This window comes from Harpia harpyja, chromosome 10 (assembly GCF_026419915.1).
Source record: "Harpia harpyja isolate bHarHar1 chromosome 10, bHarHar1 primary haplotype, whole genome shotgun sequence".
Classification (NCBI taxonomy): Eukaryota; Metazoa; Chordata; class Aves; order Accipitriformes; family Accipitridae; genus Harpia; species Harpia harpyja.
Genome location: NC_068949.1, coordinates 15625492 through 15644184, shown reverse-complemented (window position 1 = coordinate 15644184; position 18693 = coordinate 15625492). Strand labels below are relative to the sequence as shown.

General features: G+C 45.8%; 1 protein-coding gene across 5 annotated transcripts; it reads right to left on the bottom strand.

Annotated features, from left to right (window-relative positions):
- Positions 1-2664: 2664 nt before the first annotated feature.
- On the bottom strand, positions 2665-15746 carry NCOA4 (nuclear receptor coactivator 4). Of its 5 annotated transcripts, none has more exons than XM_052799172.1 (10): positions 15660-15746; positions 9319-9472; positions 8723-8863; positions 8514-8602; positions 8201-8309; positions 7544-7615; positions 6717-6863; positions 5481-6491; positions 5036-5125; positions 2665-4454 (listed from the first exon to the last, which is right to left on the bottom strand). In XM_052799172.1, exons 2-10 carry the CDS (start codon positions 9457-9459, stop codon positions 4449-4451), a joined length of 1806 nt encoding a protein of 601 aa, XP_052655132.1. In that variant the 5' UTR covers positions 9460-9472; positions 15660-15746; the 3' UTR covers positions 2665-4448. The 5 variants fall into 5 exon arrangements, with proteins under 5 accessions (XP_052655132.1, XP_052655134.1, XP_052655133.1 ...); XM_052799174.1 differs by lacking the exon at positions 15660-15746 and adding an exon at positions 15493-15511; XM_052799173.1 differs by lacking the exon at positions 15660-15746 and adding an exon at positions 15135-15235.
- Between the last annotated feature and the right edge of the window lie 2947 nt (positions 15747-18693).

Genomic DNA, 18693 nt, shown 5'->3' with positions numbered 1-18693 from the left:
TCCTTTAGGTGCACTGGAGATAATGTAGGAACAAGCTTTTGTAAGTTCAAAGTTGCCACAAACTTCAGGCTAGGCTGACGCTTGAGACAGCATGTTATCTAGTCTGCAAAACCCTCAAATTTCCTGGAATTGCTTGCCTCGGGGCAGAACTGAGTGCATTTTTCTGAAATAGCTGTGTTTCCAAGGCTATTAAAAGCTTTCGTTCATATCCTAGTTGTATGTGGAGTGATCCATAGCTTGCGCTATGAAATACAACCAGCACAGAGGCGGCAGTGAGGGAGGTGAATTGTAAGTATGGAACACAGAGAACATCTTTATGATGTTCCATGTCAAGACTTCCCATGTTCACAATTTAATGGTGAACAACCAGTATAAAGTTGCCACTTAAAGCTGTGACCAGAAGTATATCCGGGTTCAGTAGGAATAAAAGAAAGTAAAATCAAGTTGGAAACAGTATCTGGGAAGCAAGTTATAATCCTCCCATGCAGTATTATGTGAATGTGAGCATGGGAGATCTTGGCCATCTGGAAGAGCTGTGTTTTATCCTCTTGCTGTGCCAGTCATGGCATCTAGTTTTGCTGATAGATCTGAGACAGCTTTCTGTGGTGTGGCAGCAAGTGAGGGAGTCTGAGACAACAGGTATAATGAAAGAAGGCTTTTTGAATCGTGTAAAGCTGCTTTTGTATAGTCTTTGGAACAGAGAAAGGCAAACCCCTTTCACCATTCCCTGTCAGCAGGTGACTTCTCTTACAGTTGGGGGAGTTTGTTGAACAATCACTAGTCATGTGGTAGGAAATTTCCAGCTTCCTCCATGAAGGAGAAGCTACTGCTGAAAACAGGAGGGAAACATATGCTAGGGCAGAAAAATGATGCAGTGTTCATAGCCTGTGTTTCTTCTGACCTAATCTGGGACTGAGAAAGGAGGGGGAAAAGCCTCTTTTATGATTTAACAGGGGGTTACCCCTGTGCTTAATAAATTCTAGATAGGACATTGGTATGTTTTAAGTGGAGCTTTGTGTACTCTACGAGTATTGACCTGTGCTGTTGAATGCCAGGCACTGCAGGGACACCAAAGGGTACTACAGCCTTTTTTGGTACTTTCACAGCATCATTAATACCAGTCTTGTGTTCCCCTCGGGTGTCTCTTCCCCATCCACGAGTGCCGCTGCCAGACTTGCACCACAGCCACTTCGAGTCCGAGGAGTCGAGCGGGCTGGTGCCCCAGGAACCCTGCGCGCAGCCCTGCTCCAGGTAGCTGCCTGCGAGGGAAGGACACCTCTGCTGCCATCACACCCTCCCATGCCTTTGTTACAAGGCTCTGCATAGGGCTGACTCCCGCCTTTGTAAAGGACTTCCCCAGGCTCCATGGGTGTCTAACAAACAGAGGAGATGGCGGTTTGCTTTCTTGGCTCACCTAGCCTGTACCACAGCCTGTGCTGCTGCTGTAAGTCACTGCCTGTCAGGCGCTGCCTTGCCCCCTCTCCTCGGCCGGCCAAAGTCTGGCCCACCTTCCCTTGCTGCCCGCAGCAGCTCTCGGGCAGGGATGTAACAGGCCAGCGTTCGCCAGGCAGGCTCTCGGCTTGTAAAGAGTCTCCCACCTGCAATTGGCCATAAAGCTAAAGACTTTCACCAATGTGTACGTGACCAGAAAGCATTTTGGTTATTTTGCACAGAAGCAAGTTAGGAGGATTCCTTTGTTACAGAAACTCAGCTGAGGGAGAAGTGGGAGGTAATTGCTCCAGCTCCACCAGGAGGGAAGAGAAATCAAATTAAGCATTTCAGAGAGGACCCTGTTCCTCAGTACAACCCAATAATCCCAGATTGCTCAAAACAAGGTCTTCAACTGTTACCCAGAGAAGCCAAGAAAAGCATTCTCTGCTCCGGCTACTCTATCTTCCTTGTCTTTGGAAGACCTGCGGTATTTTTTTCCCTGTCTTTGAAAGCTATACTCGGGATACATGTTCAGTTCTGCATGTGGCTGCTTCTAACAAAGAACCTCTAGTCCATTTGGAAAAACTCTGTGTGTGCGCACACCCACACAGCATATTCAAGGTACTGTGGTTGAAAGGCTGCCAGGCCCAGCTGCATGCTCTCTCATGAGAACGTTCGTTACGGTACAATGCAGCCTGGAGTTGAGAAGAATGGAAAATCCTCAAAGGAGGAACAAAACATGCAGGGAGCCTGATGTTCAAAAACCAGGAGAGCAGAAGAGCCAGAGGAACCAAATTCCAATTGCGCAGCCATACCAGAGATGTTCTACAGCCATGGTAGAAGAGGACTGAAGGCTGCTAAAATCCATAAATCCTCCTTAAGTATTCAAGAGTGGTAAGAAACAAACACATCATTTTGTCTAAACCTGTGTTTCTTACTGCACCCGAGTGAAGGCTGGGTGATTTAGACATACCAGCCGCGTGTCCAGGGGCTTACATTGCAGTGCAGTAGTTGGCAGGAGTTACCCATTAGGTGTGTACCTGGTGCCAGGGCTTCCCGGCTTTGAGAGCGGGGCTCCGCGCAACTGCCAGCAGCAGTGGAATAAAGAACCCAGACATGTGAATCCAGTACAGGGATGGAGCACAGCTGCAGCCACATCCAAATGTAAGTTAACTAGGCAACGTGCCACAGCATTTTCTGTTAACCATCTTGCAAAGGAGATGTACCACACCCTTTGGTTGCAATTATTTTTTAATGGAAAAGACGAATCAATGTTTTACATAAATATCAATTAGTGAGAACAAGTCAGTTGAGTAAGTAAAGGAATATATACCCCCAAGTTTTAGAGGCTCATAATGAACTGACAAAGTAGCACACAATGACAACTACAAGGAATTATAAGAGGTGGGCTGCACGTCAATCACCTTCATTAAGTTCAACTGCTAATCAAATTAGGCTATTATTGGAGTTGGTCACAGTGCAGTCTTCCCATGCCACAACAAGGACACGTTCAAAGGGGAAAGTGAACTTCAAAAACATCTTTCTGCTTCCAGCAGAAAGCCCTGGCTATGAAAGTACGAACCACTTGAGTGGTCCACTGATGTTAAGCCCTTTTGGGGTCTGGTTTCAGACGTGCAGTGTCCCCCTCTTAGACTAAAAACTTAGTTTTATCCAAATGCACAGGTTGTACCAGACGGGAATGTGTTCACACTGAAAAGTGATACCAAGATTGAATCTTGCTAGTAATTTCTTTTCTACAGGGTTGTGAAGAACTGCAATCACTTTTATTCCCAGGCAGGCTGCAGGGATGGGGAGAAGGGGAGGCTATTGTTATAGTCATTAAGAGCAATTTTTTAAGTGAGTAGAAGCTGCACCAGAAACTATGTAACTTCACAGTTTTTCATGCAAGCTGACGGGCGTGATCCACATTTCCATCTAACATCTCCACACTCTGTCCCATGGGCTCAAAATGCTGAATACCTGAAGAGGCATTGCTCATATTATGTCCACAGCTACAGGGATCAGAGTTACTCAACCCCACTTCCATATGCATAACAACATGGAAACCCACAGATTAAATATCTTTAAAATGGATCAGTGGGAGCCAGGCAGATTGCCAAGTTAGTGTTTCCCAATCAAGGAGCATGACATCAACCTGATGAGAAGGCATCAAATTCCCCAAATATTACCTTCAAATATTATGTGGCTAAGATGCTTGCTTTCCAGTGGTTTAGTCAATAAAAGTTCATTATGAATTATCTAAAACTAGCAGAAATGTACGAATTTCATCTTACAGCTTTTTCAGTGAAATTCAAATAGTTAAATGCAGTATGATCTGATCTACTGATGCATGAAAATTAACACCCCACCCTGTTCTCTGAATGGCTTCAAAATTTGGAAGCAAAGTTTTCATTCAAAACCAAGTTACCAATTCTCCTGTCACATGTCAGGTCCCATAAATTCATGTCTTTTTCAAAATCTGGCCTACACATACTCAGCTAGGAGACACACCAATACAAGTTAGCAACTGCTCAATAAAAGAAATTGCTTCCAAATACAGCCTAAGTTATCTTGCAATCCCAGTAAGCGGGAACCTAACTCATGGCAAAGTTGTAGCAGCTAAAAGGAATGGCAACACTTCTGAAGTCACTGCCAAAGGTGGATCTTTCACAGCACCAGAGAGATTTTGCTTTATACTTGCACTGGCTTCAACATACTTCAAGTGACAACCCATTAAAGAAGATTCACGTAGTCCCATAACAAGATACAAATTTACTAACACCTCTATAGTATCGGATTGCTTATGCTCAGTGGGTTTACATTTCAGAATTAATCCTAATGAAAAGGCATCTTCTGCACCGTAACTCTGTTATATGAGTAATCTTTCTTTTTGTTACAATTTTAGAAGAAAAAGCAGACGGCTAAACACAAAACACAAGAATTCAGCTGGCTGCAGTCACTCAGCATGATGTGCGATTGATCAGCAGGAAGGGGATGATTCTGATGCTTCCAGTTCTTCACATCTAAACAAATTTAAAATGGGGTTATTCTCTTGGATAAACAGAAAGCAACACTTTGAAAAAAACATGTATAAGACATCCTGGGGGAAAAAAAAAATCATACTGAAATACTTCCTAAAACTGAGTATCTTGCCTTTTAGGGTTTGAAGGTATGCCTGCTAAGAAGGACTTTTTTCATGAATTTCAAAAACAATGATAAAGAGTTATCTCGGCAGAAAGGAAAAACATCACGTCAGCTGTAAATACATTACCGAGCTAAAAAAGAAGCTACCTGGAAATTTAGATGTTAATTGCATGTTCTAGTTACAATAGAAGTTACCAAGATTTTACCAAGTGTCAATCAGTTGAAGAGTGATTTACTCTAGAACATAAGTAATTCCCTCCCTGGCTTGTGATCAAAAGAGGAATAATGAAAAAGTAGAACGGTCCAAGCTGTTAAAAAGGTATATGGGGAGGAAGTCACAATGCTGTTAAACATTACATTTAGAGAACTCCGAAGACAACAGTTAGCTGCCAGCATCTGTATGCTGTACCCCCGAGTCCTGTTTAGGCTCAGCTGTTCTGATACATTCTGTGCATCCTACCTGCAAAGGAGTCCGATACAGCCATTTTTCTTTATCTCCATTGAGTTTCATACAGGCAAAAAGGTCACAAACTGCAGGAAGGCCAAAGTCCTGAAAGAGAAGTCACCTTAATTACTGATCTCCAAACATAAATACATTCTGATGCATCTTCAAATTCTGTCAAGTGTTCAAAATTAACACTGACTTCTGAGTCTTTGAGATTAATACTTTCTTCATTTAGTAAAACATATTAACTTGTTTTGTGTTAAATGCTGGCCTCATCTACTCAAGTAACTAAGTAATAATCACTAAAAACATTAAAAGAGCTAAGAAACCTAAAAAATTGTCAGTCAGTATTATCCAGAAGAGCTATGAATTTGGAAGAGAAGGCAGGCATTAAATTCAGTAAAACGATAAACCTGACACATTGGCTTGAGACACAGCAGTAACAAAAACTTATGCTCACTTGTGCTTTCTTGCGTAGAAGCCATTTATCTTCTGCTGGAGGTGGGCTAGCATTTTCTAAGTTGTTTGAAGTCAACACCCAACTGTTTACATTCAAGGGGAGGTGGAATGGAGCCAAGAGGTCTAGGAAAGGAGTCTTGAAGCTATTATCTGCTTTTTCCCTACTTGCTTTTTCTTCTGCACTTTCTGCTTTGTGCTCAGACTTGGCCAGCCAGCTTGTCAGAGGCCTTTCGAGCAATACTTTCAAGGGTTCTGCGATCTCTGCTGAATAATCTGCTTTCTCTGCACTAGCCAGTTGCCCCGTGAGCTGCTGTGTGGGGTTAAGCCAAGAACTGGCAGCAGACTTGGTCTTCTCGTGCTCAGGGTTCAGTACATCTTTCTGGCTGACTGGAACTCCATTTTTATCCTTCCCTTCTTTCTTCAGAAGCCATTTACACAGAGCCTCTTTTCCACAGTTTTCGTCACACACGCATTCTGAAAAGCTGGCGCACAGCTCATTAGCTTTGCACACATCTTCCACTTTAAATGGGGCCTGGGGATGCTGAAGAAGCCAAGCATTTACAGGAGATGTAGTGGGTGATTTCTTTCCATCAAGATGCTCATTCAGGCACTTCAGATTTCCCAGGTTCTCAATTTCCACACTTTTGATCTGGCTGCCACAACAACTGGTACATGTTTCAGCTTTGAGGAGCCAATCATTCAAATTAAATTCTTCCCTAAAAGGTTTAAATTCATACTTCCATTTCTCATCTGAAGCAGTACTTCCATTTTCTGTGTTGGGAGTAAGCAGCCAGTCAGAAAGGTCTATCTCTTCTTGTCCAAGGGATTCCAATTCCTCCACCTTTTCAACAGTGGAAAAGGACGAGTTGAAAGTAGAGGTGGAATCCTTGCAGCCAGGGGAGTCTGTCTTCCCAGCAACATCACGCTGTTGATTCTGCAGGAGCCAGTTTTCCAAATCTTTCAGATTTCCCCAGGCTTGCTCAAAATAACAGACTTTGGAAGAATTTAAATCCTAGTAAAGACACATTGAAATGCATCTATTAACATTAAAAGACAATGTTCAGTAACGGCACAGTTACAGCTTGGAGCATTCTGATAGTAAGTGCAAAAGTATTAGTTGAACACGAGGCAGAGTGAACAGAATTACAGAAGGTTTAATTCCCACCATATTCCACCTGCAATCGGACACTGTGTTTTCCCCTTTATTAAAAACTAGGTTAGCACATGAAAGGCTTACCTGGCTGGGCTCTGACACACATTTTTGCGTAACCCATTCTTCAAGATTGGTGCTGGGAACATACGGAGCCTGGCAAACACCCACAGGTCTGCTTCCAAGTAACCAGTCAGCAAGTGAGGCACTCACTGTCCCACACAATGTTTTCTGCTGAGAAAGAGTGTTCTTGGTTATGAGAAAGTCCAATTGCTGAGGCAATCTATGGTGAACATCAAAACAGGCATTCAACATGCATCAGAATTTCTGAACCAAAAGAAAAACCAGTCCCTTCTAATTAAGAAAAGGTAAATCTTCATTCATCTCTATGACTTTAAGCCACTGCACTGATAGATTGTTTTGTGATCCCAGGTTCTTAAGAGAGAAAATGACAAGAAAGGGAAGCAACAACTTCTACAACACACAGTTCTGGGATGTGTAACCCAGCCATAACCCTCCTTCTGACCACAATTCCCGTTCCTAATTTGCTACCCTGCTTCACTGGCGCTGTTTCTGTGCAGAGCCCAACATGAGATTTCCCATGAATTTCTGCATTAAAAGGCATCTGATAGTTCCAAGTCCTGGCTTGACAACACCAAGGAACATTCAATTAAAAAATTCTGACTGACAGTCACACTACAAATGCACTTTCATACTATGTTCTTGCACACCTGTTCCTGGAGCAGCTAGAACATCAGATCACTAATGCTCACCACAGCGACTGTTACTGGCTACTCAAACACCTTAACAAACAAACAGAAGTCATTACTCAAGCTTGTGTAACATACTGTGCTTGAGTTCTCCTTTTCCCTTTAATACAATTAAACATTCACAGATACAAGTCTTAATCTTACCTGCTCACAGTTCATCAGGGCACAATTCTGCCCTGGGAACCAGGGAGAAGTATTCTCTCTCTCTGAGGTCTGCTGTAAGGAAAGAAAAGTAAAGGTTAATTTAAATCTCAGTTTTGTCCAGTTCCTAGGATGAATTCCACAATAAAGCAGAAGTAAAGCACAGTTACAACTGGTCAGTTCTTTGTGGCTAACGATTTTCTCAACATTTAAAAACTGAATGGAGAAATATTTACTATAAAAATACTACCTTCAGTCCACTTCCTTTAAGAGAATTATCTCCAATAATACAGGAGATCTGCTGCTTACGTAAGAATCCCAAAATATTTATATCGCAGAAAGCCACCTATGATGTATAACTATTAATATCTATAGAAAACTGTGACGTTAATTTTTCAGTTGCTGGAATAGAGTGAGAGTACAATCATCACTCCCTCAGTCTCTGCCAAAATATATTAAAATAACACATACAGAACTAGATCTAAGCTCAGTCAAAATCAGAACTACATGCAATAGTTAATAAACCACTGTGTATATATTATACAGCTAAAACTACATGACTCGTACACAAGATCCATTCAAGCTATATATCGCACTACTGCCTCAAAAAAAATCTTTTTTTTTTCAAGTATTCCAACCCAGGAAAGTCTTGGTGCTTACCATCGTTTTAATTGAACCAAAGGAGGTAATAGCCTGGCGAAGGTAAGATGTGTCAGCCTCAAAATTCAGGATGGAAGACTCCTCTGGTTTAAGAGTAAGACTTTCCAGTCTGAAAGAGCAAGACGATAGTTACAGAAAGAAAAAACAACACAAAACAAAAAAAAACCGTGACCATCATCTTCATCTGTCATGTTTTGGGCATCAGTCCATTATTTCACAAAAAGGCTTCCAAAAGGCTTCACAAAAATCAGATTAAATTCATAAGTCAAAATAAATACCAATTGTGTTAGCTTGCATCATAAAATATATTTACCTCTCCAGGCAAACTGAAATCTGGTTTGCTAGTTCGTTACTATAGGAGCGTTCCAGCTGATGAATAAGGCAATTGAATTGTCCCAAATACTGCACGGAAGACAAAACACATGTTATTGTTTTGGCTTCTAAGATTAAAATTGAGAAAATACTTGCAAGGACAAAGTTTACTTAAAAATGCCAGTGCAACAATTTACAACCAAATCTTACCCAGTAGAGCTGCTGCGCCTGCTGCTGCAACGCCTCCTCTTTCAGCTGCTGAATGAGATCTACCTGCTCAAACAGCCAAACTTCACGACTGCGCAGGCATTCCAGGTGGCGGCTTATGTGGCTGTGAATCTTCGCTTTTACCTGTAAGGTAACATGTACCATTTCTAGAACATCTGTCAAACAGTATGAACAAACATATGCTGCGCTGATTACAGAATAATATTTATCACAGATAAGTGGTATTTTTGGAGCAAGTTATTTCTCAAAAACTAACCACAATCACCCATAGCACCACATGACTCAAGTTGGTAAAAGTTCCAAGGCTACCTTTAAAGAAATATCTAAGAACAATGTTATTTGCAGTATCTCTCTATTCTGATGTTTCAACCAACAGCTTTAGGAAATTCTGCATGCCTAAACTAGTAATACAGGAATACCTTTATCAAGAGCACGACCAAATTACACAGCAAGATGCTTGCAAGTCTCTAGGAAAACTTCAGACCATCATCATAATAGAAAGTACTCTGGAATAATAAAAACTGTCATTAAAGTCACGTTACTTATTAAAACATTTTCTAAAAAGGGGTTAAAATTACCTCCCGCCAGTTCTCTTTAATCTGTTGTTCAGCTTTGACAATTCCAGATATAGCTGTTTCCAAGTCCTTCTTTGCTTGAAGGCACTTTGCCAGAGGCTCACTGTTGCAGGAATTTCTACTCCTGTCTTGTGGTAGACTCATTCTTGAAGTGTTCCTAAAACACAATGAAAAAAAACCTTAATAGTTTCTATTCCTCTTCAACAGAAGAGGAAGGGCATCACATGAAGAACCATCTGTTCTACTTCACTATAAAGGTGAACAAAAAAAAAACCCTAAGACCCTACACCGATGCAAGTTTTCTAAACATAGACAAAGCTTTCTGCAGGAGCGACAATGGTCTCTCCAACACCTCAGCCCACGGGATTTGCACAATCACAGGAAAACCAACAGGTATTTGACAACAGCTTCAACCGCAGGAGCTTAGGAAATCCTCCCCTGCCATTCCCCTTCCTCTGGCACTTATGTCTATAGCCAGCAAACTCCAGCAGCTGAGGGGTGATTCAGGCAAAGTTCAGCAGCTCTGCCGGAGCTGGGGGAGAATGGCCTGGCGAGGGGCAGGAAATGTTTCAGTCACCCTTTTTTCAGCTGCAGGCAAATGAACTGGCTCCCATGAATGAGAAAATTCTAATACAGTTTGATCAACTGAAAAACCAAGTGTTGATACGCAGATCACTCTTTACTAAGCTGCAAAAGCTGAAACTTATAGCAGCTGCCCATTATTTTTGTCATGGTCACAGCCATGGTAACTTACTCAGCTTCAGCATATCCTCAAGTAAAAGGGGCTCAGATACAAAATTTCTACAGAAGTTACAGTGGTATGGATTCTGCAAGTATGGGAAAAAAACTAAATATGTATTTTTAGTAAAAATGAGAAGCATCAATATAAGCATTTTTTCTAAACAGTGGGTATTTTGTTACTGAAGAGTTTCAGTTCTCCTGTTAGTTTCATGGGGTTCCTGAAGCACTAACTAAAGATTCATAGTAGACATTTAAAACAAGTCTTCAGCAATGACAACTATGGAAGTTCCCAGCAGAATTAATTAAAGCATACAAATGTGCCAATCTAAATATTTCATAGAGGGAAACTGAAAAGAGTATTTTGAATATGACAGGACAACCATGGAGCTTCTGTTACTGAGCAACTATTTAGTCTGCAATTTCCAAGGCCCAGGACCATATAAACTGCAATCCAAAATTCCTTCTACAGCCGAGACGCACCAGATACATCTAAGTTGTGTATTTCAGAGAGCAGAGGGCTAGGAGTGGTTCACAAGTGGAAGCTGACAGAAAAAGCAAGGTTCGCTGTGAGGCCGTGGCAGGGATTGCATCTCCCTTGGTCCCCTCCACACCACGGGCCTCCCGTCCCCTGGGTGCCCCCAGCCACAGAGCAGGCACAGAAGCCACCCCAAGTCCCTGCATGCAACTGAATCCCATTCTCGCCATAACATCTCATCTTCTAGGAATCGCAGAGCACAACTACAAGAGAAGTGAACTTGAATTTATTTTTTAAGCCTATGTTAATTTTACACCAAATTAGACAGGGTGCAAAAGTCCAACGTACGTCATTCTCCATTCTGTGCTATTAATGCCAGTTTTGTCCTTGTATTTGCATACTCTAATTCATCCACAGGTTCAGTTCTGTAAGGTTTCATGATCTTTACCGTGCTAGTGATGTTCAATAAAAGGTAAGCTTTCTCTTCACAACACCCCTTAGATTTTACCTTGCTTGTCAACTCTCTCACATACAACCTACAGGAAAACGTAAGTGGGAGCCCTAGCTCTCAGACGTAATCTAAAACTGTTAAAGCAAAGGCAGATGGAGATACACCCAGACAAGAACACAAGGATGTAATAGGTATATTAAAAGCTATCGTATACTCAAAAGTAAACAAAAAAATCGTATTGTTCTTTATTATTTCATTCATCAAACTCTTACATAACCAAGTCGAAGTCTGAAAGGCTAAATGTAACTGCGATGTTTGCTCGCACAGTAGCTAATGTACTTAAGAGTTTTGTGAAAATTATGTTAAGCTGTGTATCTACAAACGCCAAGTCCAAAGTATGCTGCATTACCATTTATGTGTTTTCTGAGTTTATGCCACTAGGGAATTGGGCTTAATGCCTGAAGAAATGCTACTTTTTCACATTTTGCATTAGCAACTTCATACTGGCACAGTCAAATTGGAGAAACGTCCACATGCTCCTCTAACGATCTCTGAAAATACTTCCATTTGTTGCTTTTCTGGTTTTTCATTTGGTTGCAAGAGTCCCTCTCCAAAATGTATACAGAGATAATGAATGCTGCTTTCCTCCAGCCAGCCAGGTCTTGTAAAATGGCTGTTCTTATGCTTTGTTAAAAATTGATCAATAAAACTACCATTACTGTTGAGGATGAGAGTCCATCCATCCTTCTTTTCAATTTCTGCAAGCCTCTAACAAAAACAAGTGGGGTTAACTACCTATTTCCTTGCTTCCCAATTACCACCAAACAGCACTAGGAGGTTAAGACCTTTTGAGGTCCGGTGCTCTGAAATACCCGAGATGATACACTTCGGCTCAACAGTGGGAAAATACAATTACTTCTGCAACAGGATACATGGTTGCAGTACAGAGTCACCATTTTTGGCAATTTCCATGTCATCGAACTGTTTCCAACCACACGGAGGTATCCCACCGTGGCTACACTGCGTCACGGGATGCACGCACGCACCACCCCCCCCCCCCCGCGCCATCAGCTGAACTTGCACTTACTTTCCGAGCGAAGGAAGCAGCTCAGCAGCGTCCTGCTTATAAAGCCGTTTCCATTTTCAACCTCCTATTCTGCAGAGTAAGCACGGGCTCCAAAACGCTTTTAAACAGCCACGCGCAACTGTTCTCGGTCCCGCCGCAAATCCCGCTCCAAACGCCGGCTCGCTGGCTGGCGCGGACGCGACCCGACCCAGATGAAGGCGGGGGGAAAAAGCCGGCGGGGGGGGGGGGGGGGGGGGGGGAAGCCGGCGGGGCGGGGAGCGCAGCGGGCGGCCGCCCGGCTCCCTGCAGCGCGGCCGGCGGCGGGAGGGGGAGGGCGCGCGCCCGCCGCCCCGCCCCCCGCGCCTTATCGGGGCGGCCAGCCCGCGCGCCCCCGCAACCGCCGCAGGGGCGCGGGAGGGCCGGGCCGGGCCGGGCCGGGCCGGGGCCCCGCGCTGGCCGGGGCCGCCAGCCTTTCTGCAGGGCGGGGACCGGGCCAAGGCACAGCCATTTTGCCCGTGCCCGGCGAGGAGGCGGCGGCGGGGCCCCAGCCGTGCTCCGCTCCCCTCCCCTCCCCCGCCCTCTCATCGAAAACACCAAGTGCCTCCGAGCATCCCTCCGGCAGTTTAAACCGCAAAACCAGAACGCTTTGCAACAAAACCGCTATTGCTCGCAACTTCAGAAGCGTGGCAGTCCGCCCTTTTCAGAGAACAAACGCAAGACAGCACGCCCGAGCGCCAAGGCATTCAGCACGGCCGCCTTCTGCAGCGACAAGGGCCAAAAGGGCCGCGAGCCCTACACAGCAGCCACGTGGAACCCTCCGGCCCTGGCCGCACGCAAACCCCAGCACCGAGAGGCTCCCCAGGCCAGCGCTGCACCCCTGAAGTTCCAGAAATCCTTCTGGTAACAAACCGCTCAGACGCACTTAACTCCTGGAGGGGCCGAAATGACACCTGCACGCGTAATTTTTATCACGCCTACTCTTGCTTCCACCATCTCGGGGGCAGATGAGGAAAGCACGTGTACCTGTCTGCGTGCAATCAGTAACAATGTTATAGCTGTGAAACCAAAAGAACTGCCCAAATGAGGCAGGAAGATAATATTATTGTTCCTAATCGCCATTTCTATTAACACCCAAAAGCCACACTGGAGAGTTGTCACTGCAAAGACCCAGCAGCCCAAACTCCTGGTCACGGTATTGCTTCTCCTGGTGACCTGAACCATCTCCAGTCTTCAGACAGGCTGCCTGCCCTCCACCCCTGAGATGTTACTCCCCGTATTTGTCTTCTTTCGCTTTGATTTGTAGATCAGAAACTGCTGGACAAAAATCATTTTTTTAGATTTTAATTAAATATCACGTGGCTGGGGAGCAGAGGAGGAGGGAACAGCCCTTCCTTGCTACGCAGTTTGCTAACAGGCCAGCAGAAAACTGGTTTTACCAGCTTTTCACTTTCAGCACAACCATCCCCGCTGCCACTTGGGAAGATCATTGTTTTACATTTCGAACGGGTGTTGAATAACCTCAAAACGATGGCCGTGCCGAGCCTTAGCTGGGGAAAAGCTTCTGAAGGGAACAAAAAATCATGTCAAAAAGACTCTGTTCATAAATGTGGAATGATTTCTTTCAGTTGGCAGGACGAGGCAGGCTGTTCCAAAGGTCTCTCCGACCTGACTTCATGTGGTTTTAAACCAGCTGGCTTGTTTGAACTGAAATCCCTCTTCACTTCCATTTTGCCACACCAAAAAACAGTAGTTCCTCTTAAGTAACTGTCCCAAATTAGGTTTGTGGGAGTTGTGGTCAGGGAGCGAAATACTGTAAGTATGCGAGCCGAATCTCAGAAATTTCCATTTATCATCCAAACATCACAAGCATTTTATACAGTACAGCATCAAAATCACGAGCCAGCATCTATGTGGAGCTTCTGCTGGGGGGATTATTTTACTCCAAAACAAGTATGTACCACTGTATTTTGTAAGTCACAAACCAAATCCAGAAAAAACGACCTCTAACAGTTCTGAGTAAGAGAGACAATGAAATTAACCCCTTAAGGATTGATAATAAAAAAAGTTCAGGTAATACATTTTCTAAAATTCAGGTAGTTTTTATCTGCCTGCACCGTATTGGATCTGTGCCACAGACCTGAACACACACAACTGCCTTTTCAGCCTATTTTAGCCCTGGAAGAGGCTGGTCAGTGCACAAAGCACGTGTACTGAGACATTTTCACAAGAGCTGGGTTCTGAAGAGTCACAAGTCACCAGTACAGCTGAGACAAGAAGTCTAATCATCATTTTATTCCACCAATCGTGAATATATTTAAGTACAGCACAGCAGGCCCAAAACTAAAATCAAAAAATATCTGAAGGCCTGAAATCACTATGTCATAATTACATGCAATGCCAAAGCAGATATCCCAGAGTGGAAAAGACACACTGTTATCTTAACACAGATTTTACACTACAACACAACTATCTTTCAGACTTTTGCATTTAAAACCCTTTGGAAAACAACTGACAAACCCCTTGCTCTGCTTGAAGTGTATGGCCCCAAAGATAGCATTGCCATACTCTCTGTATATCCATCGATACAACCTTATGCACTCGCAGCGTTACGAATGGTATTTTTTACATGACTGTTGGTTTTTTCCCGTCCCGTGACTGCATTCCTTACCTAAAACCCCAGCGGAGGACGACCTTGTTCCTCTGTCAGCTTTTCCCATTAATCCCAGCCACAAATACCGAGTTTAAAACTGAAAGAATGCCTAACAGAGTCCCTGAAAGCTCTGGCTCGAACCACTTACCAATTACCTAACAACATACATTTTCCAAACTTTCAGTAAACACGGTGCACGACAGCTCCTGATCGTTTTTAAGCCAGACTGTTATTGCTTTTGCAACCTTTGAAAAGCGCGGCTGTTAACAAAAGATTTTGACTTTTCAGTTAAGGAGGGAGGTGACTTTAGGCGTGCTAGCAGCTTAACTTCTCACGGGCATAAAAAGAAAGCGAGATCAGTAAAAAAACCCCGCGTCTTTGTATTCGATGAACGTTAGCCCTCCACCACACAAGTTTAACTAATTCCCTGACTGACCTGCCCGGTCACGACCGACCTAAGCCCGGGCCCGCCTGAGCGACCTCCAGCTGATTCCTGCTGGGTCGCATGCAAAGACCGGACCGCAGGACACCTCACCTCCCAGCGGGCAGCGGCGGCTGCAGCCCGCGCGGGCCGGGCCCAGCAGCGCTCCGCCGGCTTTGCGCGCCCGCCCGCGCTCCCCGCGCGGAAACGCGGCCTCGCCGCGCCACCACGCGCGGGGGTGCAGCTACCCCCTCCTCGGTATCGCGGGCGCGCGTTTCTCACAGATCGGCCTCGAGCAGGCGGCGACGCCGGGACTGCTGAGAGAAAACCCTCACACGAAGTAACGACACCACCTCCTCCCCCTCTCGCACACCGCAAGGTAACGCATGTCCGTCCCCACTGCGCGCAACCGCCGCCAGCCCGGCCCGCGGCGGACGGCGGACCCCGGCCCCGGCCCCGGCCCCGGCCCCGGCCCCGGCCCCGGCCCCGGCCCCGGCCCCGGCCGCAGCGGCCGCCGGTCGCCGGTGAGGTCGCGCTTACTCAGCCTCGGCTCCCCTCAGCCCAGCACCGCCGCAGCTGCCCGGCGACCCACGGCCGCTCTCGCGAGAGCGCAGCGCCGCCCCGCCCCGCGCCGCGCCGCGCCGCCCCGCCCGCCCCCTGGCGGCTCGGCGGAGCGTGCGGCGGTGAAGGAGCCGAGCGCCGGAGCGGGGCGCGCTGCGGGGGGGGCCCCCGCGGGCTCGGAGGGCGGTGAAACCCGGCAGCACGACAGGAGGGACGGGACGGGGCGGGGGGGGGGGGACGCTGTTCCACAAACCGACCAAAAAACCGTGAATCACAACAAAACCAGCGCAGCGAATCCCCGCCGGCAGCCGCTGTCGAGGCCTCCATCCCGGTGCCCCACACGAAGCCAGCCCCACCAGAGCCTCCCCCCCGGGACGAGGCCTTGCAGCTCGTGATCTCTGGCACCCCCTCCCCTCTCCCGTTTTCTCTGTCGCGGTGGGAGAGCTGCTCGGCAGGAGGGCTGCCCGGCTCCCTCGGCCCCGCACAGATCACGGGCTGCCGAACTGCGCCACCACAGAAGGTCTCCGGGCGGCACGTGTTGAGTCCACCACCGACAGCCCGGCTGGCTCCAACACCTCCGACAGCACCGGGCCACCCTCCCCGCCTGCAACAAAGCAAAGCAGAGGAGAAGGATGAAGTACGGAACGTGTCAGCAGATGTGGCAAGCCACCAGTTTCGGTCTCTTTCCGTGCCCACTGGAAAATTCCCAGTGTGCATCGCTTGGTTTGGCTTTACATAGTGCTTTGCTTTGGTTTTGTGTTTCCCCAAGCGTGAAGCACAGCAGAACACTTCCTAATGTCTGCTGTCACGGTTTTCAGCTGGGAAAAGGATCCAGTTACTATTCTGGAGGGTAGCAAGAGCAGGCTGCGCTGCTGCTGCCCACGCTTTTACCTATTCAAGGCAAGGAGATCTCAGCCTTTCTGGGACTACCCAGCCACCACCTCTGAGAATGCATGCTTGTGGAGGGCTGCCTTTTATAGGTGTTTGCACAGTACTTAAAACACACATTAACAGAGAAAAGGGGCTTCAAATGGAAACCTAAGTAGCTGTACAGCTCTGCATACATGTGGTAGCTGAGTCACCATTTCCTATGCACAGGAGCTCCTCTAGGCACAGACCAAGGAGCTGTTCTTTTGAATAGGATCATACTTGTGGTTAGGGCTCATGGCTGCCGCCAGAGTACAAATAGTTCCACGCTGACTTAAGAGATCTTAAGTAGCAGTCAGTCACCTAATCCCAGCTGTGCTGTTACCCTCGAACCTGCATTTCAGGTATTTGGCTTCCTCGTCTAAACACGTAGGAGATGCAGAATGTGTTATATAATCCTTCTCGGTGTATTTGGATTTAAGAAAAAAAAGTAGGACCAACCCTGTCTGACCTTGAAAACCAGCAGCGCTCATCTATCTGTTGTGTCCCCCTATCCAGTTACCCAGCAGGACTGTCCCAGGTAAAGAGAGCAGCCTCTCTTGGGCAGGCAGGCATAGCGGACAAAGCCATTTGCTGTCATGTCTTCCGTAGGCTTGACCAAGGCAATATCGTAATCCAGATGGTTTGAGCAGTTTTCGTGGAACCGCTCATGCTGGTAGATTTGCTTTACACGGTACGCTCTGTGTGGATTCATTGTGGCTAAGGTTGTCCTTTCCTAGGAGGTTTTGCCAGTTGGATACATCTTCCACCTCACCCCTAAAGGAATTTCAGAGTAAGGAACCCTACGCATATTTGTAATGGGCTCTTTCCTCCCACCACTGATGGCAGTACATACTGCTCCTCCCGCTGCCCTACCCTTAGCCACATCACATGTGCCTTTTTACACAAACCTAAATAGAGGATCAAAAAATTAAATTTAAAATGGCATTAGCCTAAGCAAAGGACAAATTGGTAGTCTGCTAAAATAGGGACAAAAGGTTGGGTAGACATGTGATTTTATGGAAAAATAAACAAGATGATCTCCTCACGTTCAAACAGTAGCAAAGATGAAGACTTATGCACCGTGTTGCTCCTCAGTGCTGGATAAAACTGTGTATTAGTATTGACAACAAGCCTCCCACCAGAGTACAAAGAGAAGCATTTTGGATGCATAAAAGGGATCTACGTACACATCAAGAATAGTTAATCCAGATAAATGCATGCAACTTTTCCCTTGGGAAGTGTATGACACCACATAATGTGCTCCTGTACCCAAAATTCAATACTATTACTTGCCGAATGGGAATCACGCATGTAGTCCTGCAGCGTAAAGCTCATCCTTCCTGACAAGCCACCACTTAGCTTTGCCTTGATTCGGCAACAGTGCTTAATGACCCTCTTTGTACGCTCAAAGACGTTCTTCCTTGCTCAGCTGCAGCATGAGAATAAATGGCAGGGTGGGATTCATCCCTCCACAGCCCCTTGAAACAGGAGCCTCGATAGAGAAGTGGAAGTTTTTCCTGCAGTTCTCAGGTATTGTCCTGCCAAACTGTACTACTCTGCACAACCCAAACCACAAAGAACTTGAGGAATGTTCTGTGCTGCAGTGATTTTGTAGCAAGTTTTATGGGGTTTATGCACATGTTCTTAAAGAATGTTTCTGGTTCCTGTTTAGACCATTCCTCTTTCAATAACTGCAATAATTTAGTTGAAGAGAATCAGTTGCAGTAACTTTGATGTTTAACGCCCCATAATGTAATTTCCCTGTTCTGCAACTGTTGTGGTTTAACCCCAGCCAGCAACTAAGCACCACGCAGCCGCTCGCTCACTTCCCCCCCACCCAGTGAGATGGGGCAGAGAATTAGGGGGAAAAAAAGTAAAACTCGTGGGTTGAGATAAGAACAGTTTAATAGGACACAAAGGAAGAAAATAATAATGATGATGATGATGATGATGATGATAAAATGACAATAATAAAAGAATTAGAATATACAAAACAAGTGATGCACAATGCAATTGCTCACCACTCGCCAACCGATGCCCAGTTAGTTCCCGAGCAGCAATCCGCTCCCCTCCAGCCAGCTCCCCCCAGTTTATCTACTGGGCA